Source organism: Cydia splendana, chromosome 1 (assembly GCF_910591565.1).
Source record: "Cydia splendana chromosome 1, ilCydSple1.2, whole genome shotgun sequence".
Classification (NCBI taxonomy): domain Eukaryota; kingdom Metazoa; phylum Arthropoda; class Insecta; order Lepidoptera; family Tortricidae; genus Cydia; species Cydia splendana.
In genome coordinates, this window is record NC_085960.1 from 9,208,616 (window position 1) to 9,235,082 (window position 26,467).

General features: G+C 37.0%; 1 protein-coding gene and 1 long non-coding RNA gene across 2 annotated transcripts; both read left to right on the forward strand.

The window, feature by feature from the left end:
* Window positions 1-642: 642 nt before the first annotated feature.
* On the forward strand, window positions 643-1,512 carry LOC134790487 (proteasome assembly chaperone 2). The gene has a single exon (XM_063761300.1). The coding sequence runs from the start codon at window positions 743-745 to the stop codon at window positions 1,484-1,486; it is 744 nt and encodes a 247-aa protein (XP_063617370.1). The 5' UTR covers window positions 643-742; the 3' UTR covers window positions 1,487-1,512.
* An 8,091-nt stretch (window positions 1,513-9,603) lies between these two features.
* LOC134796522 (uncharacterized) lies at window positions 9,604-10,970 on the forward strand. The gene is made up of 2 exons (XR_010144941.1): window positions 9,604-9,846; window positions 10,256-10,970. It is a non-coding gene; the product is annotated as an uncharacterized LOC134796522 (long non-coding RNA).
* The last annotated feature ends 15,497 nt before the right edge of the window (window positions 10,971-26,467 follow it).

Here is a 26,467-nt window from a genome sequence, read left to right on the forward strand (position 1 = left end):
CTCTCTACCATATAAAATCTTCGCTGGTCTCAGGTGTTGTAAAGGTGGTGAAATAATGAGTGGACTGTAGTATTAATGCTGGTTTACTTTCTAAATTACAGAAATTGATTTAGTTGGTTAAACCAATTTGTGAATCAGTAACAACCAGGAAAACTATACACATCCTTTTCTTTTGGGTGCTAGTACTAGTGTAAGACAAAGATAGTATGATTCTCTCTGTCTATGATTGAAATGAGACATGAGACAGTCCTTTGACAAACTATACATGTGTATCCATTTGTGTCTTAGAGGATATAACCAACGGAGACGCCATGTCTAAAATTTTCGGTACAAAATAGTCTGCCGTTTTTTGCGGGGGAGGGGCACATCAAACATCAAATCTATAGGTACGTCATGTCAGATAAACGTCAGTCCATACAAATGGTTGACATGTGGTTGACTATTGGCCGCCTATTTTCGACAGAGGGGAACGCCTGTTAATGGCGGCTCCATTGTTAATTACTCCGAGATTTGTGTCATTCAAACGCTTTTTAAACGCGAGTTGTAAAAGCGCTCGTGCTTTGAGGCTTTAGTAATAGATTTTTTTATTACCATGTAGCAACACCATAGTATACGTCAAATAAAACGTCAACTGTCAAAACAAAAAATTTGTCGATGACATGCGGATTTCCAAGTTTCAAAATTTGTAATATTTTAAATCGAATTTTAAAGTTTTTTAAGTAAACCGGTCTGTGAAACAACAATGGTTCAAATCAACCTTTGGAAGTTCTTCGATGCTGGTGATTTGAAGGGGTTCACATTGATAATTCCGAGCGTTGCAGTGGGAAATGTTGGGCAGCTCGCCTGTGACTTGCTAATTTCGTCTTTAAATATGAAGAAAATTGCATCGGTTTACAGCTCAGCTCTTATTCCGGTGGCCGGTTATGATCCGTACGACTTGAAATCAAGCAAACTTTCAAGCAGTTGTGAAGCATACAAATGTGGAGAAAGACAATTGGTTATTCTGCAGCTGAGAGCACCTCTTGTATTTGAATACGCACAAAATTTCCTAGAGGATGTTGTAAACCAATTCAAAGCAAAACAAATTAAGGATATTATTGTGCTCACCAGCAGTTTTGCCCATGAAAGGAAGCATATAATGACATCTCCATTTAGATACTTGGCAAGTGAGACTTCACCATATGAAGATTGCATGAAATCTTTGAATTGGTTGGTGCATGAGTCATTGGAAGGCGGCATTAAGATATACGGAGGTGGCTTTGCGACTCAAATATTTCAAATTTGTAAAGAGCATGATGTGCCCTCTCTAATAATATACAAATACTGTTCGGAAGGAGACAATATTCCTGATGCCTATGAAATGGTTCATTATTTAAATAATCTTCTGCAGTTTTATAGTGAAGGATCAGATTTGATGTCTGAGTTAATACAGCCTGTGTCATGGAAGCTTCTGTTTGGCCGACCGCCACCAAGAGATATTTACTAGTAAAATATATTTTGTTTTCCACTGCATTTAATTGTTTATGGTTTTACCCTCAGTCTATCATTCACCTATAGATGGGCGTTTTCAGAAATAAATATTGAAAACCCGATTCTCAGATCCCGGTGTTTTTGGGTTCTTTCAACTCAGAATCACTAGCATATTCAATTCTGATGATAAAATAAAATGTCCCAAAAATTTGTATGAAAATTGTACAGTCACCTGCAATAATATGTTACACAACGAAGGCCGCAAAAATATCTGACACGATCTTATTTGTAGAGCTATAAGAGCGTGTCACATATTTTTGCGGCCTTCAAAGAGTAACATATTATTGCAGGTGACTGTACATTCCACTATGTCACGCACATACAAGTGAAAAATGTTTTCATACTAAAACGTGACGTAATGGAATGGACATTTTGGGACATCTTTTTTTAATGGTGGGATGGAGAATGCTGTCGATTCTGAGTAGAATGAGCCCAAGAACGTCCAGATGTGAAAGAATCAGGTTTTCAATATTTATTTCTGAAAACGCCCAGATTCAAATAAATGCTTTTATTGAACAACATTGATGTATGAGCTAAACAAATAGAATTAACAAAACTCTGCAATGATTTTAATAGCACACATAGTGCAAGTGTTATTTTAAACATCAAAATCTATGAAAATATGATGAGTAAATATCACGTGCACTGCGTATGCTATCAAAATTATTGCAGACTGTTCTTGGTCTAACTCTATAGGGGCCCACTGATTAACAGTCCGCCGAACGGTATCGGCCTGTCAGTTGTTCAGAACTGTCAAAATTTTGTTCTAACTGACAGGCCGATACCGTCCGGCGGACTGTTAATCAGTGAGCCCCTTTAAAGACTATTATGACATGTTTAACCTTTTCGACGCTGTGTCAAACACCAAAGCCAAAGCTGTCACTCAGACGCCACATCACTCAAAACTGAAATTAAACTTTATGCATATGCACATAGGTCTATGTTGCTCTGTGGTCTGTGACGGATTAATCCGTCGTTGGCATTGAAAAGATTAATAACAATAATAACGTCTTTTAGCCTCCTAAGGCCCAGCCGTACAAATGAAAAATCCAAAATTACTAAATTAATTAAAAATACTAAAATTTGAACCTATGTTGTAGGAAATAGAGTTGATTTTGCGTTGTTGGAAAATTTTACAAAACAAAGGATAAGGGACTCTGTTCTAATTGAATAGGATTCAAATTTCATCGAACTGAAGAGGTGCTATAGGTAGGACCTTAATTGGGCCTTAGGAGGGTATTCCATGAGTAAATATAGCCGGTCAGCGAAGTTTGTCAGTAGAAAAAGGCGCGATATTCTAATTTTCTTCGCGCCCACATTTTTTTAATTTGCCTCTTTTTTCTACTGACGGAGATGACTTGACAGGGTATATAATAATTATGTAATTCACTTAAACTTCCGACGTACACTTCAGGCTATAAATTAGTAAAATGTCAGCTATTTTTCTATCCAGCACAAAGTATTTTTTCAGCTTACAGCGACTTCGATAAGCGACACTGAAAATTACTAACGTGAGAAAATAAAGTGTATATGTTAGCAGGGATTGCGGTCGAAGCCCACCCACGCTGTTATTGACATCACTTTCTGAGCACAGGAGTCGGTTACGACTAAGTCAACCCGTATAGTTAGGGCCTCGATATTCATAACAATTATGTTCAATCAGAGATCATACTTATACCTACTCACCCAAGTCACCCACGCTCGGTAAGAAATGATCAAAAGAAGCCAGCGAGCACTAAAGTGTTATAAATCGCCTGTTATCGCCTTTGAGCAATAACCGCTTTATAGCACTATAAAGACAACCTAACGTAAAGTATATCGAAAAGTGTAGGAGGAAAATCTTTTTCATAAACGCGGTTTGTGCTATGAAACGGTAACGTCAAAAGAAATCGTTATTTTATGACAGGAAAAATATATTCTTGCAGCGGCCGTAACTTTCATATCTTTGCGATAAATATCCAACATATGTAAGCAAGCAGTACCGACAGTAGTACCACTTCAATATTGGCCGATATATGGAACAACGCGCCAAAAGTATCTGTCACCCCCACCCTGGAATACCAAAAGTATCTGACAAGGGTGTATACTTTTCCGAATAGAGATAAATCTCTACAGTTCTCGTTTAAAAGTTTCAATTTCAGTCTAATTGTTCTACACATAGAATAGAGTCATACCTAATATATCTTGTTATGCTGTTAGAGAACGGTGGATACTTTAGACGCGTATAGTCTGATCCGCTACTTGATGCTGAGCTCCAATTCGGGTTTGTCACTGTCTGACTCGTCTAACACGACTAAATGCCTCAACACATAGGTTAAGTACTTATTGAAAAAAAAAACTTGAATAGCATCTCGTCTCGTGTACTGCTCAGTGTAGAGTAGGTACCATAGTTACCCGTCCGTCACAATAGGCTGCCTTGAAGGGGGCTTTAATGCCTTTAATACCTATATAGTAACTATTATGTACAGTCAGCAAAGCTATTAGCTAAATACAGTGGCGTAGCTAGAGGATGTGGCGCCCGGTGCAGGCACCAAATTTGCGCCCCCCCCCCCCTTCACTTTTTTACTTATTAAAGTTTACTTTTAATTTAGACAAATACAGTGTATATATGTTGTTTTAGTACATCGGTGGCTAACAAGCTTACGACCCACCTGATGGTAAGCGGTCACTGCATCCTATGGATGTCTACACTCCAGGGGTGTAACATGCGCGTTGCCGACCATTTTAAAACTTATACACATCGTTTTTGGAGATCTCCATACAGTAGCCTCTCGAGAAAAGGGAATTTATTCAACTTATTGTGGAATGAGCTCCCTTTTCTCGATGAATTTCCTCCCGCCCGCTACTGGCTTCCTCCAAATTCCTCTTAAACCGCACAGTGCGCGCCGACCATTTAGGTTCTAGGGTGTGAGGATAAACACTCTGCCTACGGCGAGCGGTGCAGTGATGGCAAGCTGTCATCATTGGCAACTAGGCAGCATGTCAAGCAATTCTTCAGACAACAGCTCATTGTACCTACGAGCGGTAGAGAACACAGGACAAGGAGGCAGTCTCCTTACACTTAAAGGTGCGCAGCCTACCCAGCAAGGTGGCTACGAAATTATTGGACGTCACTGATGGAAATGTCAACACCGAGGTTCCCAATACTCTCTGACATGGGAAGGGTTGTGCCTTGAAAATGGGGTTTTATCAGCGGTAAACGCGCAAAATTGAGTCTTAGTGGGATTGAATTGGACTAAATTGTCCCGATCCCACACCGAAACTCTGTATAGAATGCTCTCGATACCTGACACAGGTTTTTCACGACATTCTAGTATCACAGAACGAGGGATGTTGGCACGGCATGTGTTATAAAGGTTGGTCCAAACCTTGACGTCCAAAAATTTTTTTTTAGATTCCTCACGCTGTGGGCTATCAGAATATGTATGTTAGCCGACTTTTTCGTAGTTTTCGAGTTATGATTTTTATTACTTTTAACTTTTGTTAAGAAATTCCGTGGTGAAGCAATTAATTTATTTAAAAAAAACTATTGAACTTTTTTGAATGTTTCTCTTTGTAACATAATCCTTGACAAACGGCGCAGTTGTTAAAAAAATCAGCATCCTCACTTGGCTGAGTTGGGAAAAAAATACAAAGTTTTACGTTCAAGCATGTCAAGCTTAGATGTTGCCCTTAAATTACCTAAATAAATAAAAAATACAAGCGATTTCAAGGACTTTTGGTTATTTTAGAAACTGCTAGACCCTAAGTTTTTTAAAAGGTCAAAAAAGTGATACTTAATAACTTAGTCATAATTTGTCAGAGTCGGCGGTCAAAGGAACTGAGGTGGAAAGCTTCCAAATTAGTAATTCATTAAAAAAATCCTCTTTTGTTATTTCTACTATTATTTTATGGGGTCACTTCCCCATCGCTATTTCATGTTATCAGTACAAATACCGCGAACAATTATTAGAAGGCATAAAAGCAAAGCAAACCTTCACCCCGGAATTTCTTAACAAAATTAAAGAAATCATAACTCGAAAACTACGAAAAATCGGCTAACATACCTACATGGGGTATATTCTGATAACATAGTGATAACCCACGACGAGAGGATTCTAAAAAGAATTTTTGCACGTCAAGGTTTGGACTACCCTGTATACAGGTTGGCTAAAAAATAACTACATTCCCGTTGCCAGGGAGGTTTTGGGATTATACTGAGCAACTTTTACAATGGGACCAACCCCTAAGTCGCGAAAAAAAAATTTGGCTGTTTCATACATTTTGGCTGGTCCATTTTCTATGGGAGGGTAAACTTTTTTTCGCGATTTCAGGGTTGGACCCGCAGTAAAAGTTGCTCAGTATAATCCCACAACCTCCTTGGCAACGGGAATGTAGTTATTTTTTAGCCACTCTGTATAGGAATCCCCAGTACTGTCGTCCGCATATCGATGAATGTTGTCGATAGACAACATGTCACAGATATGCAGCAGCAGCTATTGGAGTAGGTTCCGTCTACTACGGCTCATATGCGCCTGCCGGACAAAGGGCTAGCGATGCATATGCATAGGTAGTCTCTTGGACAGTCCATAAGATGGTAACTTCGACAGGAGACCCCTAACGGAAAAGACGCGCTAACACGGGACACAACTCTGAAGCATTCGGCCCGCTCGCCTTATAAAACGAAAACATAGCAACTCCCGCCGATTATCCCTCTGCTTGATAGAAGTTTCTAGCATAGAGTATTCGCACTGCGGGATGGTGGGCGGTAGGGCGCTATCGTCGTCTTTCAAGGTCGAGTTCGAGGCAAAAAGAGTACCTAAAAGATCGGCTTTCTCTTTTGCGCTGGGGGCCAGATTACCATCCGCATTTCACACTTCACAGTGGTGGTCAATACAACTGACAAAAGTTTCCCTGCTGCCTTTGGCAAGGCGAAGAGGTAGTCTTTTGCCCATTTTGGCGCCCCCCCCTTGGACGGCGCCCGGGGCACGTGCCCCCTCCAACCCCCCCCCCTAGTTACGCCACTGGCTAAATAGTTTAATAAGCAAAAGGAAGTTCCTTCGCATGCATACAGTGCTTTGTAGGTACGTCTTTTTACAAAGAAGAGAAGGGAAGACTTTTGTGATAACTCAAATATGGCTTAACCGATCATGTAAGTACGTTATAGTTTTCATTAAAAGTCTTTATTAAGCTTTACAATTTAATAATATTTTTTAGGCCCATGATTTGATGATTCTAGCACTACTGATCACGGAGCAAAGCGGACGGACAGACAGACGGTAATGGCGTAAGGTTAGGAAACGAAACCCTAAAAAACTTATCTTGAAATAAATAATAATTCATAAAAGAATTAAAACTGTTCGAATATGCTATTTACATAAATGACATTATGGATAAATGACTACTATATTTATTTGGTAAGCACGCGGTATAATCGCTAAAGAGCTGTCTCTCCCAGACAACCTTTGGCTAATAACTATTACCCTATTTATAAGTAGGTACTAATGTATATCCGAAATATTTTTTCGTTATAAGGAATGCAATGAAATGTTTTCAGGCAACCTGATTGAGCGTGGTGCCCTCAGCGTCCCTGCCTTAATTGAATTTTACCCTTCGAAATTGTAAATTGTTTTACGTCCACCTCCACGAAACAAAGGCACCATAAAAGGAACGTGCTTTGCGCAAATAAAATTGATAAAGCCTTAGACAAAACCGCCAGAGTCTGAATCGAAGACAATAACGATATTGGGTTTCGGATCCGACTGCAGAGCAAGGCGGGTATTGTGTAGCAAAGTTGACGTCGACACGTTCGTAGCACAAGGTGTAGCTTTTCGCGTAGCACTTGTAATTTTAAACAAGGCTTATGGTTGGCACTAGATACATAGGTACATATATAAGATGAACACAACCTTATTGTCTAGGCAAAAAAGATTTAATCTAACCGAAATGTACATGTAGGTATACTAGCTATACTAGCGATCCAAACCGGCTTCGCACGGGTTAAAAAATTATACAACTAAACCTTCTTCAAGAATTACTCTATTTAGTGGTGAAAACCGCATGAAAATCCGTTCAGTAGTTTTAGAGTTTATCGCGAACATACAAAACAAAAACAGACGCCGCCGGGGCATTTTGTTTTATAGGTGTTAGTGAAATGCAAGCGAGATACACACAGTTGAAATGGCTAAAGTTTCCGTCATCGTCAGTATCCGTATCGGTCGCGACAATTAATGCCTATTGATTTGGATGTTATTTAAGTACCTGCCTATAATTTCCATTTGTGTGAATGTGCTCGTTACCCTAAAAATAACGAAACGAACAAAAAAGTGGGTCCGCTTCAATAAAGATAATCATCCGATACCGTAAATTGGGGTGAGTAGGGATTGCGAGGAGAGTGGGCTTATGAATGGGGAGAGAAGCGATGACAGAGGGTGAGATGGTTTTTAAAGGCTACTGCTACCTAAATAATGTAATCCTATTACAAATGGAGCTATAGTAATATTCATAATAAAAAAAATGTATTCAACAACGTTCCAAAATCACCTTTTGTATGAAACCTCATCTCACCCCAACTACGAGGGACTACGGGGTGAGGAGGGATTTTGTGTTTATCGTTAAAATTATGAAATGGAACTACCTAAATTCATAAAAAAACTAAAATACAAACGGCCGGAACATTTATTAATAAAATTAAGTTTGCATAAAATGTAAAAAGTTTATGGCAAATATTTCATTTTTGGTACAAGCTTTTATCGCTGACTGTACTTTTCTTACGACAGACAACTAATACTCATCTAGACAATTCTAAAAACCCCTAGCACAATTAGGTTGCGTTTGTTTCATCAAAGAGTTCCTATGGCCACCTCCTGTCTCCATCATCAGATCAGCTCGATAGTACCATAATATTGCATTGTCATCCGATTTATACATGCATGCAAAATTTCAGCTCAATCGGAAACCGGGAAGTGGATCAAATTTAACTTGCAAGATTTGATTACAGACAACCAGGTGAAACTAAAAAAAAAACAACGGGTTGCACTCCGGGAGTGCCAGCAGAAGTGAAAACTTAACGACATTGTAACTCAAAATATTTATAACAGCGCCATCTAGTGCAAAATGTCTGCAGCACTATGTATAATTGAGGTTAACGCCATCTAGCGTTGTTTCGTCGCATTACTTGAAACCCCTAAGCACATCACTGTGAGTATTACAGTTATATTAATACCTAATACCAGTTTGAGGGAAACTCACTAGATGGCATTTAAATCAAAAAGAAAAACACAATGACATTGTCCGTCACACGTGACGTCACGCAAGCGCCCTAGCTGCGCCGCCTAAACGAAACAGCAGGCTCAGGCATACATTTTCGCCGCGCGGTAGAAAGAGAGGGTTACGTCTTACGTCTTACGCTGTCTCGAGTTTAACATTTTTTCCCCACCTCAAAAAGTGCACAGCGCCGCTAAAGAAGTTTCCACTTCAAAAAGCTTGTAAAATAAAATGTTATCCAGGTTTGAATGTCAGTTTTGTCCCTACTCACCCCATTTTTGCGGTACATGGCTAAAAGCTTCATTGCCTTCATTGGCATACAAAAGGGTCGTCTGTTTACGGATTCCCGACCGGGCATAGTCATTTTTAAAACAAAGGGGCCGGTTAAAAATGTCCGCTTATCTCCGCGGGCGAGCAATCTCGCGTCGAATCAATTAAAGGACCACCCTGGCTCAGTGAGCCGCTCGGAAACATCCACGCCTTTTATTTATAAAGCCGGCGCTATGTCATTAATTTGCATCCAAGCGCGTACTGAAATATAAGGTTTATGTCAACAATATTGAAAGTCAAAGAGTACCTATAATCTCAACGGCTTTTTTTTTTTTTTTTTTTTTTTTTTTATGGCATCGCGCTCCTGGCGCATTCAGCCAGACGAGTAAAGCAGGGAAACGGAATTAAAGGATTACATTATAACGGGTAAGACGGAATTTTGGAAAAGGATCAGGAAAAGGTAAATTATAGGCAGTTAGAGTTTAATGTTATGACGTGAAATAAATGAATACAATGATTTAAATATATATGGAGAAGAATCATTAATATACAGGAGTGTTGTAATAGATGTGGGAAACGGAACTTTAAAATCTGACAGCTGTCTTAATAGTATAGAACGATCATAAAGGTTACATGCAAAGAATATATGGTTAAGATCAGCGGGATCAGCTCCACAAGTACATGCAGAACTGGCCACGCGATTTAGTAATTTGAGGTGTTCCGGTGTACATACGTGACCCAATCTCATTCGAATTAACATACTAGTTGCAGGTTTTGGCAGAGAGATTTTAGCAAACCAAGGTTTGGCAGGAATTGATTTTTGAATGCTTCGATAATGTAACGCAGCAGCACCTGCACCAGATGTCCATAAATTCCTCCATTCCTTTCGTAGGTATAATTTAGGCAGTGCCAACAGGTCTTCAGACACATTCTTAAACGGAAACATGTCCCCACAACTAATGGCATCTCGAGCTAAATCATCCACCCTTTCATTACCTTTAATCCCTCTGTGTCCAGGGATCCAGGCAATGGAAACCGAATACCCTTTAATGTGACATTTTAACAATAGGCTACGGATTTGATAAATAATTGGGTTATTAGATTTAGATTTGAAAGGAAATTTACATATTGCCTGTAGTGAACTTAGGGAATCTGAGAAAATAATTGTTTTTTTGAGATGCATTATAATGATGAACTCTATTGCTTTCAGGATTCCAAAGCACTCACCACTGTACACAGAGGATTCTGGTGGCAACTTTATTTTTTGGTAAATATTAGATTGGGTGTGGAGAACACCAACGCCAACACAACCATTCTCTGACGTCTTAGAAGCATCTGTGTACATATGATGAGCACCCAGGCCATCTGTTCCAATGAATCCCAGGAATTGTTGATTTTGTTCAACATCATTCTTGGAGACTCCAATATCGAGGAGAACTGGAGGAATAAGTGTCAGAGAATCATATTCATATTGGAAAATGGGAAGTGTTGAAGAGCTAACAGTGGGAGCTGATATAGATTTAAGTTTTTGAAAGCTTTTTACTAAACAAGGAGGACTTTTGTGTTTCCAATAGTTGGAAGTAGTTATTTGAAGCACAAGGTTAGACAGGATAATCCAGAGTTGGTGATTAGAGAATTGGGAACAACGGAAAATAAATCTATCACTAAGATATTGGCGTCGTAAATGAAGTGGAGGCTCAACACACTCAACTTGCATGGCATTGATAGGGCTTGAATTCATGGCCCCACAAATCAATCTGAGTGCTTTGGATTGAATACGATCTAGTTTTTGGAAGCCAGCTACATATCCTGGCTCTAACAAAAATGTCCCATAATCTAAAATACTTCTTATCAAGGCATTATACATGAGTTTCATGCAAAAAGGATGTGAACCCCACCAAACTCCTGAAACGCACCTGAGGATATTAATATTTTTTTCACATTTAGAAACTATGTAATCACAATGTGGAAGACCCGTTAATTTATTATCTAAAATAACACCTAGGAATTTGGTTTTATCTTTAATGGAAATGGAGCAGTTATTAAATTGCACATTGATCGGAGGAGGAAACATTTTTCTAGTAAACAAAACTACAACACTTTTATGCACTGAAAGTTCCAGACCATTTGAATCTAACCATAACTTCAATAAGCCCAAAGAAGAAGTGACTGATCTACTGGCTTGTTCAATAGAAAGGTTTGGCGAATATAATAATAAATCATCAGCATATTGCAAGACTCTAACCGTGTCATTTAAGGATGATTCTAAATCAAATGTGTAGATATTATATAGCAAAGGACTTAATACGGATCCTTGGGGAAGACCTCTCCACACTAAACGGGAAATCCTATTGTTGTCATCTATGAGAAGGCTAATGGACCTTTCTGATAAAAGGTTTATTATGAAATTGGTTAACATTACTGGTATAGCTAATTTGTGAAGTTTTGCTTGTAACACTGAGACTAAGACATTATCATAAGCGGCGCTTATGTCAAGAAAAGCAGCTACTATAGACTCATTTCTAGAAAATGACAATCGAATATCTGAAATTAAAATACCCAAGCTATCATAAGTAGACCTACCTTTTCGGAAGCCAAATTGACTATGAGAAAGTAATTGGTTTTTTTCTACAAAATATTCTAGTCTGTTTTTAACTAAATGTTCTGCTACTTTAACAAATACTGAGGAAAGGGCAATTGGACGATAAGAAGAAACATCTGACACTGGTTTGAACGGCTTTAAAATAGGAATAACTATTTGAGATCTCCAAGAATCAGGAATTTTACCAGACTGGATAACAGAATTTATTATATTTAGATAATAAGAAAGAATACCATCACTAGCATTTGCTAAAAAGGAATAAGGAACTCCATCTTCCCCAGGTGAAGTATCTTTTAAACCACTTAATACAGCTTTTAACTCCTCCATTTTAAAAGGCTCATTTAAAGTATTATAATAGCATGAGTCAAATGAAAAGGCAGCAGGGTGAAATACATATTCTTCGGGGACGGAAGCAGGTGCTAATCTATCCATAAACTGTGTAGCAAGGTTAGGAGGAAGGATCTGTCTAGAGGACTCATTGAAAGCATGTCTAAATCTTTTAATATTATTCCATACTATGGATGGTTTTACGCTAGGACTAAGAGACAAACAAAATCGCTTCCAGCCTTCGAACTTTTTCTTTCGCAACAATTTTTTTGTCTCACGAGCAACTTGCATGAATGTCTCAAAATTTTCATTTGTCATAAAATGACAATATTTTCTTTCAGCCTCCTTACGGTTTCTGATAGCTTGTGTGCAATCATCATCCCACCAAGGCGGAGAAGGTATTTTACCTGATGCACTGTTTTTAACCGGAAAAATTTCATCAGCTGCTTCAGTCATTATCTGAGCTAATGCAACTGAACAACTAACTACATTACTATCATCTATGGACGGTAAACACAACAATTTCTCCTCTACACGGGTTTTGAAAAGTTTCCAATCAACATTACTTAAATTATACTTAAGCCTAGGGCTAGGTTTCGGAGATGGCGGAATAGAAGATGGAAATGTAATAATGATAGGGTAGTGATCACTCCCATATGTTGATTCCAGAGTATGCCAAGTGAGAGAAGCCGCAAGATCGACTGAACAAATTGATAAATCAATAGCGCTAATTGACTCTGTTGGAGCTGTTCGACGGGTTGGAGAACCATTGTTTAAAACACAAAGATTGTGTTGGTCTATGATATGAATGAGGCGATCTCCATTATAATTAGACGATGAACTACCCCAAACCTGGTGATGTGAGTTAAAATCTCCTAAAATTAAGACGGGCCTAGGAAGAGAAGAAATTATTTGTTCAAGCTCAACAAAAATAATTAAAACCAAAATATTACTTTGCTAATCCGCGAAAAGATAACGTGCTAGTCAATCAGTGCTAACCCGTTATACTTACTTGCGTATTTTTACATGCAATTAATATTCCCACCCTCCCACCGCAAAAATAAATACGCAAATAAATATAACAAACCACCACCAAAAGAATAAACCTTGACACGTGTTTCGCCTCTCTACGAGGCATCCTCAGGAGTTGTTGACGGTCTGACGCCCGGCAACGGAAAAACGGAAACGGAATTCACTATTTCAACAAAAATAGATGATGAGGGATGAGGAATATATACAGAAATAATACAGATGTTATTTACAATGGCAGCAACAATTGAAAAATCATCGCTATGGGATGGAAGATGAAAAGGTGAACATGATATGGAATTCCTGACAAGTAGAGCTACTCCGCCCCATCCGCCAGGAGTGCCAGGTCGCGAAGGACGGTCCTCTCTGAGACATGAATATCCCGTGACTCTAAGAAGAGCCCCAGGCTTGAGCCATGTCTCAGAGAGGGCAAAAACAAATGGTTGAAATTTGTTTAATAAATGAATTAAATCTTGTTTTTTATTTATTACACTTCTGCAGTTCCACTGTATAATTTTGGCCATTATTTTTAATAGTTGAGACAAGTTCTTCAAGCATGGGGGCAACGTGGGACGGTATTCTTACATTAGGCTGAGATAAATGATCAATTAACGCTTGTATTTCCTCAGCTACTGAAACATTATCTTTAGGAGACTCTTGCTGTAGTGCACAGCCATTTTGAGGAGATGGAATGATATATTCTTTAACTAAAGCATTGTGAGCTGCTGCATCATACCCTGTTGTTATAAGTTTTTTAACTGTACGTGGTTTCAAAAAAGTTGTCTTTTTATAACTGTGTGACTGCATGATTGTACCCGGGGCTGGGTTATTGACACTGCGATGTACATTTGGCTGAGACTGTGGCTGTTGGGGTGATTGTGTCAGAAGGACATCGGCAAATGATTTTGAAGCAGCTGGATGTAATTTAACAGCCTCACCATAAGAAATACAATTGTTAGCCATAGTTACTTTAATATCCTTCTGTCTCTTGTGTTCCGGGCAAGCCCTGTTCGTGGCGAAATGGAAACCATTGCAAAGGCAGCAAACGGCATCGTCCTCCTCCACTGAACAGGTATGACCGGAATGCAATTGACCACACTTAAAGCACTTGGGTTTAGATCTGCAATTAGTTTTCGTATGACCAAATTTAGTACAGTTGAAGCACTGGATTGTGGGAAAGATATACAGTTCGACAGGCAGTGAGTTGTAGCATGAGAATACCCGTTTTGGTAAAACTTGACCATCAAAAGTTAGGACAACTGTCTCAGAGGGTTGCCACGAAACGGCACCATTAACTGTAACTCTATGATTCAAACGCCGAACTTTAAGCACTTTTCCACACCCAGTGGGCACGGAAATGTTGGACACTATTTCCTCCTCGGACCACTGTGATGGAATACCACGGACTAGGCCCATGCGCGTTACTGTAAATGATGGTATGTATGCTGTTAAATTTTCGTTGTCAAGTTGAGGATTGGTTACAAACAAATTAGCATCGATATGATTTGCAAAAGCCATGGAAATTCTTGTCCTACCAATACGTTTCACGCTGCCATTTATAATATTTTTGAAGCCGTTTTTTACTAAGAACCTACCAAAAGACACCGGGTGCAGAGACGAGTTTGGATCAGTTTGTTTTAATTGAACATGCACCGTAAACGGTGCAACATCAGCTGTTGAAAATAAATTTCTGCCAACTTTTGTTGTTTGAATATCAGAAACTACTTTATTTGTGTCAGTATTTGTTATAGAATGAGCTTGGGTCTTTTGTACAATTTCACACTCGCAAACATATTCCCCACCAGCATTTCGCTTTCTCTTTTTGTTACAATCTTTACACCTCTTATTTTTATATACTTTTCTTTTTAAATCATTTTTATTATTTACAGATGTATCAGTATCCATGCTAGACTCTATTTCAATATTTATACCAACCTGGAGGTTTTCTCCTCCAGGGTCGGGAGGATCATCCTCCCCCATTGTAAAGAATTACAAAAGACTTACCTAATATGAGTGAATGTCACAATATATACAGAAAACAAAAATATTTACATGTAATACTATCTAAAATATATACAAATTACCAATTCCTTGATCTTAAATTGAATTAAATGTACGAGAAACCAAAACACACAACCGCCACGTTTCACGTTTCCCGCGCTTTTCCTCAACGGCTTTCATGATAAGCAAAGTTTCTTAAGGGGCCCACTGATTACCAGTTCGCCGGACGATATCGGCCTGTCAGTTGTTCGGAGCTGTCAAATTTTGCGTTTAAGTAACTGACAGGCTGATATCTTCCGGCGAACTGGTAATCTGTGGGCCCCTTTAGATTAGATTAGAATATTCATGGCAAGTATTGATTTTCTTGTGCATACTTACCTTACTTAAAAAGTATGAAATGGAACCTAATCGTACCATTTTTGAACTAGAAGTAAGAACAAAACCTTTTATTATAATTAATTATCTACAAAATTTAAATTGGTAGGTCCAAGTTTAACGATCATTGACTGCAAAATGTACTAGACAAAATACATAACAGAAAGTTGAACGTTTCAAGTTTAGTACATATTTGATTTTCGTTACAAAGCCCTCCGTGGTACACCAAAATCAACATGTACCTAAGTAATCTGATTAAAGCATTGCACTCGATTAATCTCTGATTTGCGGTAGAAAGGTTCCTATTTTAAAATGACATTCGTAAATATAGTCACCATGAACCATAGAATTAGATGACAAAGAACAACTGTCAATCTTCAAAAGTGTGACCAAAAATGAAATGCAAGTGTGTGCGTAAATTGCCTATGTGAGATCAAAAATAGTGATGTCATGTTACAACATATCAATAATCTGTCGATGTTTGATTGCTTTATCGACTACTTTTTCAAATCTGTTATTTTAAACGTTAAAATTCTACGACATTATGACGTAGGTATAAATAACACTTGCACTGCATGTGCTATCTAAATCGTTGCAGACTTATCTTAATGTAGGTAACTCTTACTGTGTTGGAAAGTGAAGTTTAAATTTACCGCTAAACATGAGCACCTTCAAAAAGGTATAACAATCGTTATTATTTGAAGTCGGTTATAAAAGCTAATATCTTAATGATGTCTTGTGAAGAAATAATTACATAGCTATTAATATACCGACAAGTTATCGATACTGTCATATCATGGTATAATAATATACTCCGCCTGGTACTCTATTCCGAGATTCGCGTATGACCTAACTGACACGGGCCTACGTCATCATGCTGTTTACAGGTTCTCAAACTTTAAAATGTGGGAGAATTTTAACCAACGGTGAAAATTATTTTAACGGCATTAAATTTAAGTTATTCATGTAGAAACATAGTAAAATAAAACAAATCTAAGGTATTAAATTAAACTGTATTTATCTATACAAGACAAACGTTTGAAAAACTAATTCACAGTTACACATTAATTACCAAGCTTACGACGTGAAAAGTTTGGAAAACACTGCGACTGCTGACACTGAGCGAGAAGGAAATAACAATTAACACGCGTTCGACAAGGATGACGGTCAGGTCATGAAGTTATCTAGATCCGAATTGTCAAATGTGACAGCGCTATCCTGTGTTGCCAGTAATGTAAACAGAATTACCCGAACGTCTGAAATTTCTTTCGTGAATCGGAAGATATTGCTAACGAATAATTAAAAATGACGTGTTATTGTAAAATTTAAGATAAAATACATATAAATGAAAATTATAAAGAAATATTTTAACTTATTAACCATAGGTATAATGTACCCATGTAACATGTTATGTTGAAATAAAGTGGCAATGTTATTGTGACGTAGGCTCGTGTCACTCTGGGAATAGAAGACCATGTTTTATTAGACCATGCTGTCATATGAACATTTTGTCAAGCCCTAGCGTAAAGTAACAGGTCGTCGCTGTGCCTACAAAAGTCGCTATGTGATTTTTGTCGATTTTTAGGTTTTGATGCCATTTTGAACCTTATTTCCATACGCATATGCTCCAAAAACAGCGTTGAGCTTATTCCAATATTTAAGGATTTAACAAATGTAGGTATGTGATGCCTATACAATGAATGCTCTTCCTATAATCGCTAACTGGAATAAATCACATAACTACATTAGCTTATTTGAACAGCAATTACAGACGTGCGCTCGCTATGTCATTCTTGACACATAGCGATATTTTCTACAAGTTTATTGAAAAATGATTAGATGCGCTTGCGCCCGATATGTAGTTTCTCGCACATAGCGATAATTTTTGTACTGGTTGGAGTCGAGGCTATGTTTCCAGGCCGTGCGTTTTACGACACATGGCGGAATTTTCTTATAACAATCCAGTATCCAGTCTACCGTAATTACGTTATAGGTAAGTACTTTTACTTACCCTCAAGTTGTATACTAAACACGTTAACATGTTCATTTTAAAGTGTATCATGATTCATTTGGCACTAAAAAGTCATCAAGCAAAATAAATTACGTGTGTGTACAAATAATTGAGTTTTGTGAGTTTTCGTTACAAGTTGTTGGCAGTTTTAAAGGTAATAAGTGAATGGAAAATTACATAAAAGATAGAAATATGTATTGGCTATTGTATATTTCATGATTTAAGTAGGTACTGCGGAATGGAGTATCGAGACAAACCATTCTGGTTTAACGATGCTTTTGGATCAAAATATTATGTAAAAGTGATTTATATCTAATAAAAAAAAAGTATAAAGTTAGCGCAATGTACTTTATAACATGAACATGTAGTGCGTTTATGCATTACTTAAAGATATTTTTTTTATATTACATTATAGGACATTCTTACACAGATTGACTAAGTCCAACAGTAAGCTCAAGAAGGCTTGTGTTGTTGGTACTCAGACAACGATATATATAATATATAAATACTTAAATACATAGAAAACAACCATGACCAAGCCATGACTCAGGAACAAAATATCTGTGTCATCACACACAAATAAATGCCCTTACTGGGATTCGAACCCAGGTCCATCGGCTTCACAGGCAAGGTCGCTATCTTAAAGACAATTGTTTATTTTCAACTCGGCTAAAACTCAGTTAGGCAATATCGTGTCGTGTTTAATATTGTAAATTTATAGATAATAAATGAAAAAAAAGTAGTAAACATCAGACCAATACATTATTATATTATTCATGTCTTTTCAAATGAAAATTATAAATAACTAGTACCAGATAATAAATAGTACCAGAATATATGTAGAAGAGTCGTTTGAATCCTTTATTCGTATGCTGTTGGGAGAAAGAAGTTTAAAGAAATATTAGAAGACAACAAAATTTCAATTTATAAGCCACGTAAATACCACAGTCACCCTTGTGTTGCCTACAAGCAAGGAAATATTCATATGTAGTAATATCTAGTTATAATAAAAAAAAATACGTAAACTATTCATTCATGATAAAATTTCCATTATATCGTCTTAAATTTTTTTTTCTGTTTTATTGAACACCCACATCATTTTATTAAATAACCATGTGACGATAAAGCACACAAATTGTATAAGGTCCTTAATAATTAAATCTAGCCATGTACAGGTTAAGACACTTAGAGGTTTTTACGAATCAAACAGAAATCGCTATGTAACATATTTTAGAAAAAAAATTTTTTTCACGCTATTGAAACTAAACTATCATTTCAGATAATTCCGTAATATATGTAAAAGTGCAAATACTTTTGTCATAAAAATATTGATTTGTATATGTTTAATAATTATCGAAATAAACAGTTTTTTGTGTCTCCTGTAAAGTAGGTTAAAAACACATGGCGACTTTTGCACGCACAGCGACGAGGTTATGTTTTTACACAAAATATTTTAAATTATAGTGTAATATGATAAAATATTAGCACACAAAGGAAGAAAAACTTATAATGAACTGGATAAACTGGCTTCTTACACTTTTTACGCTGTTAATTTGACAAAATATCGTTAAGAAAATTTCGCTCGGAATATCATAAATCCTCTGAAATTAGTATTTGCTTGGATTATTTGGCCCTGTGACACTGCAAGACACCATCTTCACTGAATTACTTTATTTAATACTTTTCGTCCTAATCCGTGTATATTTTTCAATTTGAAAATTACCGTGATACGCTCTTGGCCGTCGTCAAACTCAAAAGTGGTTACGTTTTCTCATTGGTAGTCTGACTCTTTCGCACTCATGGGATGTTCATATACGTGATGGCTTCCCTTTCGCACACTTAAAGGCCCCAGTACACAATGGGCCATTGCCGGCCACTCTAAGGGACACAGCCATGCGGTAGAATGAGATAGCAATATCACTTGCTCCCTCTAACGCATAAATGCGTCCCTTGGAATGGCCGGCGATGGCCCATTGTGTACTGGGGCTTTAAGATGTCTGTCAAGCGCGAGCGCGGATTCTATGTCTGAGCGGCTACCGCAAAAACCGAAATTCGCAAATTGCGGGGATCTTCGGGGACAGAGAAAAATGCCCGCAATTTGCGAACTTCGATTTTCGCGGTTATAGCCCATACGACGTCAATATCCTAACAACCCGATCATATTGGACTGCATAGATCATTACTCGAAACTCATCAAGTCCGCGACGCTACGAGCCCGTCAAAATCACATCGAAACCAGACTGGCAGAAGCCATAAATCCTCCAAAAGAATTGTGGAGGATTATAAATGAGGAGATAGGTAAAAAGTCAAACTCTCAGACGGTCTGCATAAAAAAACAAAATGATGATGTGTATATGTCTAATGAAGAGATTCCGGATGAATTCAACTCACATTTTTTGAACATTGCTAAAAAACATGCGGTAAACAGTGATGAGCTACTGTCCAAACAGTACGTCAGTAGGCACTTGCGCAGAACTGATGATAAACCGTCATTCACACTTCCTGTTGTTACGCTTGAGCTTTTGGATAAAACTATAAAGTCAATGTTAAAGACCAGTACCACTGTAGATGTATATGACATGTCTTTAAATCTATCTATATATATAAATGCAAGTGTCCTGACTGACTGACTGACTGACTGACTGATTCATCAACGCAGAGCCGAAACTACAAAAGATAGAAAGTTGAAATTTGCACAATAGATTACATTTATAAAGTGTACAAGAGATAAGAAGCCATTTTGAGAAATTCAACCGCTAAGGGGGTTAAAAAGGGGATTAAAGTTTGTATGGGGTTAAAGTTTTATTTTAAGCTAGGAATTTGAAACTTCGTAAAAAGATATATTAATAAAATACAAGAAAACTAATTTCAGCGTTTTTGAAAATTCACCCCCTAAGGTGGTGAAAAAGGGGTTGAAAGTTTGTATGGATATCAAACATTTTTTAGAGTGCGGGACTTGAATCTTTGTATTTAAGGATATTATTAGAAGACAGGAAAAGTAAGCTCAGCGTTTTGTAAAATTCATCCCCTAACAGGGTTAAAAAGGGGTTGAAAGTTTGAATCCATTACAAATGCTTAGAAACTTCTTAGAAAGGCGTAATAGCTGATTACAAAAAAAAGTAATAGCAAAGTTTTTGAACATTCAACCCCTAAGGGGGTTAAAAAGGGGATGAAAGTTCGTCTTGGGGTGCAAATTTTATTTTTAGCTAGGATTCTGAAACTTTGCAAAAAGGTATTAAATTAAATTACAAGAAAACTAATTTCAGCGTTTTTGAAAATTCATCCCCTAACGTGGTGAAAAGGGAGTTGAAAGTTTGTATGAATATCAAACATTTTTTTTCAAGCTTTCAAGGTAGGAACTTCAAACTTGGTAAAAGGGCATTAACATTATATTAAAAGTTTGTATTATAAAGTTTGCATCGATGAAAATTATAGGTACTCAATATGTAAAATGTTCAAGATAAGAGTCCACGCGGACGAAGTCGCGGGCAACAGCTAGTATCATAATAAGTATATGGCCTATTATATCTGACATATTAGTAGTTTTAGTTAATGACATGTTTCAAACTGGAATATATCCGAATGTACTAAAAAATACACGTGTATGTCCGGTGTATAAAGGAAAGGGTGACAAGAGTGATGTAAACAATTACAGGCCCATAACTATCGTACCTACCGTCTCAAAACTTGTGGAGTCCATCTTATCATCTTCTCTAATGACTTATTTAGAACAGAATGCTTTACTCACCGAAAATCAGTACGCCTACAGACAAAAACGCTCCACTACTACGGCAGCACACAAAATCGTCGACTGCATTTTGACTGGTCTAGACGATAGGTACAAGATGGCAGCCATACTGTGCGATTTGTCTAAGGCTTTTGACATCATTAGCCATAAGTTGCTATTAAATAAATTAAGTCTGTATGGCATAAATGGTTCTGCACACACATTGTTTGCATCATTCTTGTCTGACCGTCAGCAAGTGGTAAAAATGTCACTCAATGGCAAAAAACATGTTTCAGACACTGGTTATGTCAATTTGGGCATTCCTCAAGGCCCATATAACCATTCCAGTCGCAGAATCACAAAGTGGTAACTAAATGTCAGATGTGTCGTAACAGAGTCCACACAATGTGTCTAGAATTGTTTCGAAACAAAGTGTCGTCGCCGTGTCTACACTTTTCCGTAACAAGGTGTCGACACATTTATGTGCACTTTGCGTGCGGTTTGCGACTAAATCTGACAGCAAATTTGTGACAGCAAATGTCAATATAAAATACCTCTTGAAAACCAAGGTTTGTCAAACTACTATTAGTGTCTCGTGTGCTCGTAATTCTAGTGGGTCAATTTCACCAAACGAGCATTTTTGTCTAATTCCCATGGAATTTTGAAATACCAACATTACACAAAACAAAATATTCTGATAATTTGATAAAAAATATAAGAAACATAAATTTTCTTGTGGGGTAAAAATATTCATAAAACTATAAAAGTTATTTCAATTTAAAATTTTGGTCAGGGCACGGGAATTAGTGTGTCCATGGAAATTAGATTTTACTAGCACGGAAATTAGAACATGGCATAGGAATTGTTTTCTTAACTTATTTTGGTAGTTAAAACTATTATTTATGTATATTTTAATCTACAATAATATACTGCAACCATACTGAAGCGGCATCGAACATATATATTACCTTCTTTAATTTTAGTTTCGGACGACAAATCTACGAAAGTATGATACACTAAAAACTACGTATTTGACTAATCGTTTCCTTTATTTTAATGGCAACTAATCTCTATTTCTTAGTAAAATGTACATAATTTCAAAACAATACATTGAGTAGTTGCGTAAACTTGTCCGCCTTACATACAAAACTTTTCATTAAAAAGTGTCATTATGTATCTGCATGTAGATAGGTACAAGGTGTATAATCTGGTATATGGCCTTATAGGAAATGATACTAAGAAATAAATAGTGGCACAGTGAGAAGAAGTTATTGTGTTAGTTAATCTGAAGAAATGCCTTCATAAATTCATAACACAAAAAATTGTTTGACCACATATGAGGAAAGGTGGGGTAAACTATCTCCATGCCAAATATCATCAATATGATATTGGTTCAGCGGTTTAAGCGTTACGAGATAACAGACAGACAGACAGACAGAGATACTTTCGCATTTATAATATATTAAGAATAGGATATATTTAATTATTCTTGTATTAGAAAAGCTAATTTATAACAACTAATCTATTAAACGAGCAATTCTTGTATATATTTCGGGGATCTCGGAAACGGCTCTAACGATTTCGATGAAATTTGATCATATATGAGGGTTTCCTGGGGTGATAAATCGATCTAGCCAGGTGTTATCTCTGGGAAAACGCGCATTTTTGGGTTTTTAAATCAAATCAAATCAAAATCAAATATCATTTATTATCAGGCAACTAAGGCCCATAGATACATACCTTATAAACTAACATACATACATATAATATATTTTAGGTAGGTATATGTTTTCCGAGCAAAGCTCGGTCTCCCAGATATTTAAACTTTATACGGCATACGCTGTCAGCTGTCAAATTTACAAAAAAGAACATTGCAAATTTGATTCATTTTGTTTCATGTAACCTTAGGTACAGTTATTATAATATGTAATAATTCCAAAAATAGTTTTATGTTTATATAATATTTTAATGTTATAATATGATCAATGAATAAGGTAAGGTGGGACAAGACTAACAGTACGAGGATTCCATACAAGTGATAGTCTTACCCCGGTGTCGTCTTAGCCCACCTTACCTTACGTATTAAAATTGCCCGGGTTATTCGGGTCCACCCTGTATGTAAGTACTATAGTACCTACTTATACTAAAAAATCGTTCACAGATTTTTGTGCATTCTTTAAGATTTCCTTAAATGTAAAATAGAAAGATATACGTCATATTATTATTACATATAATATATATTCAATGCCAATATATATATATAATAATAATATGACGTAAACATTGCCAATTAACTCACAGTGCCCCCAATAAAATATTTGTTAACAATATATGTAATACTTTCTAATTCCCGTGCCACTTAATCAGCTGTTTTAGGTAAATATTCCATGGGAATTAGGGCACGGAAATTAGAATTCGTAATAAAAAAAATCGCCAAAAATTTAAATCGTGTTTGACCAAACTGTTATGTTATCGCTAACATAAAGATACATAAAGGGCTCCTAAATATGCCAATTGTTATTGAAAAGCTATGTGGGAAATAAAATTTATAAGGGGCATCGAAATTAGAAAAAAATTGTCGCCCACCCGGATTCCGAAATATTTAAGCGATTTGCTCGAACACGCCGCGGCTTAACATACATCCGCTTGCTTTATGAGACAGCCGAATACTGCCAGTACAGGTGAGGCGGGACACGAGGCGGTTCAAATACAGACGTCGGCTGTCAGAGCCCTTTGAGTTTTGCCGACGAAATTGTACTCGCGCGCTCGGACAAAATTTAAACATCGATCACGAGTTATTTACCACAATGAAGTTAATAGTGTATGTGCTCAGTGATAGTAAATATCATCTAGTTTAAGTATTTGACACTAAATTAGTGATACTAATGTAGAATTTTTCGTAGGATTTTTCATTATGCTCAAAAGTAGATTCCGGACAGGGCACGGGAGTAGTAATTTGAGCCTTTAGGTATTTTTAAGTGTACTCTAAAAACCAATTAATCAGTGAATTCATATGGAACTCGGTGTGAAAGTGTGACTTCTTTATGTAAAAAAAAAATGGTAAGTATTATCTGATGCTAACCCGCGATTTTCATCACGGACAGAATAAAAATCGTGTTCAGAAATTGACCCTAGTAAGTCATCATGGGCAATGCAAATGATAATAATCGACCGAAACCATATAAACACCCAACACCCGTCAACCTTTTACAGAAAAGTTTTTAAAGAAATTCAATAAGCTACTTAGGTCAGGCAACGAATGCTCCAAAAGTTGTAGAGGGAAATGCTCGGAACACAATTTTTGACTCCGTAACTCGGTTTGACAAGTTAGGAGGTGAACATATCAAAAGTCCCCGGCCGTAGCCCTTGAGCGGGGGGGAGAGAGGGGGCTTTGAAGGTCCCATTTTCCCGTTTTTCGATTATATCTCGGAAACTATGCATCTCAGCGACATGGCCACTTATACAAAATGAAAGTTAATTTAATTTGTTACAAGTTTATTCAGTCAATTTTTTCGATATGTTGAATAGTTTTTGAGATATCCGCTTTTGAAAGTTTATTTAGGGCTCTCAATTTTATCTTGATATATCTATATCAGTGAAGGTGCTAGGCCGTGTTTGGTATCGTTTTCGTATAAATCTGGGGTGCTGAATCCATTTAAGATATCACATTGACACCATTCCACAAAATAAAAATAAATCTTTTTAGGGTTCCGTACCTCAAAAGGAAAAAACGGAACCCTTATAGGATCACTCGTGCGTCTGTATGTATGTCCGTCTGAATACACAAAAAAGTTCTTTACCTATAGATGACAGGAAAACCTATTAGAAATGTGCAGTCAAGCGCGAGTCGGACTTAATGTACGGAACCCTTAATACGCGAGTCCGACTCGCACTTGGCCGGTTTTTTTGAAACTCTTCTTGACGCTTAACCGCTGAACCGATTTCGTTGAAATTTGGTATAGAAATAGTTTGCGTCCCGGAACAGGACATAGGATAGATCTTATAACCAAAATCATCTTTTGAAGGTGTGAAAAGTGGCGTGGAAATTTGTACGGGAAATTAATAACCGCTGAACCGATTTATATGAAATTTGGGATGGTCTACATCTTTGATTTAGTTAAAAATGATGAAAAAACATGACTTCAAACCTAAACTTAAACAGTATTAACTTCAAGAAGTCAATTCTGAATTCCCCCCTACACCTCATTTCACACCTTTACAGGATGATTTTTGAGATAACTTATTATATCCTGTCTCGGGACTCAAAATATATGTGTACCAAACTGTTCAGCAGTTTAAGCGTGAAGAGGAGTTTAAAAGAAAGTATTTTAATAAGTTTATATGTTTTTACTTCGGAATGGTGTCAATGTGATACCTTAACTAAATTTGGTACTGCGAATTTATACGAAAACGATACCAAACATGGCCTCGTAGCTTTACTGTTGTAGAAGTCAAAATAAAATTGAGAGCCCTAAATTCTTATTACTTGGCCAAACTTGTGTAGAAGGAAAAGGTAAAATAAAAGTCTTCGGTAGGAATATAAGACACAAATATATATTTTTTTGCGTTACTATTTCATTCATCAAATATAAACATACCTTGATTATACTATTCTAGTGAGATCCTCATAGATAAACAAAAACATTTACTTAAAAAATTACAAGGTCGAAATGTCACGGAACTTGTGAGAGTAATATGTGAAAAATATATACTTTTATGACAAAAAAAATCTGGATACAATTTAAGAATCACCCAATTGCGTCGAGGAATCATCTGTATTTTTGCTTGTTTCATTACCTCCTCGCTTCTTTTTTGTCCTTTGTATTCTGTAGCAATTTGTTAGATCTGAAAATAAAGATAACTTGCGTCGTCACGGATGTCGATTTATAGGTTTTAGGGAGTGCAGAATTCGAAAACGATGATCATTTTATAATCCAAGATGGCGGTATTTTGTCATAAAAGTGGAATCCAAAATAGTCATCATTTTCGAAATCTGCGCCCCCTAAAACCTATAAAATGACATCCATGACGACTTTTATGACATAGTGCATGGCCGCCATCTTGGAATCCAAAATAGTCATCATTTTCGAAATCTGCGCCCCCTAAAACCTATAAAACGATATCCATGACGACTTTTATGACATAGTGCATTGCCGCCATTTTTAAATTGAAAATGTTATCAATTTCGAAATCTGCGCCCCCCAAAACCTATAAAACGACACCCATGACGACTTTTATGACATAGTGCATGGCCGCCATTTTGGATTCCAAAATGGTCATCATTTTCGAAAGCGGGGCCCCCTAAAACCTATAAAACGACATACATGACGACTTTTATGACATAGTGCAT

Excerpts from the sequence above, each read along its gene's own strand:
- LOC134790487 (XM_063761300.1), top strand. The coding sequence starts at position 743 with ATGGTTCAAATCAACCTTTGGAAGTTCTTCGATGCTGGTGATTTGAAG.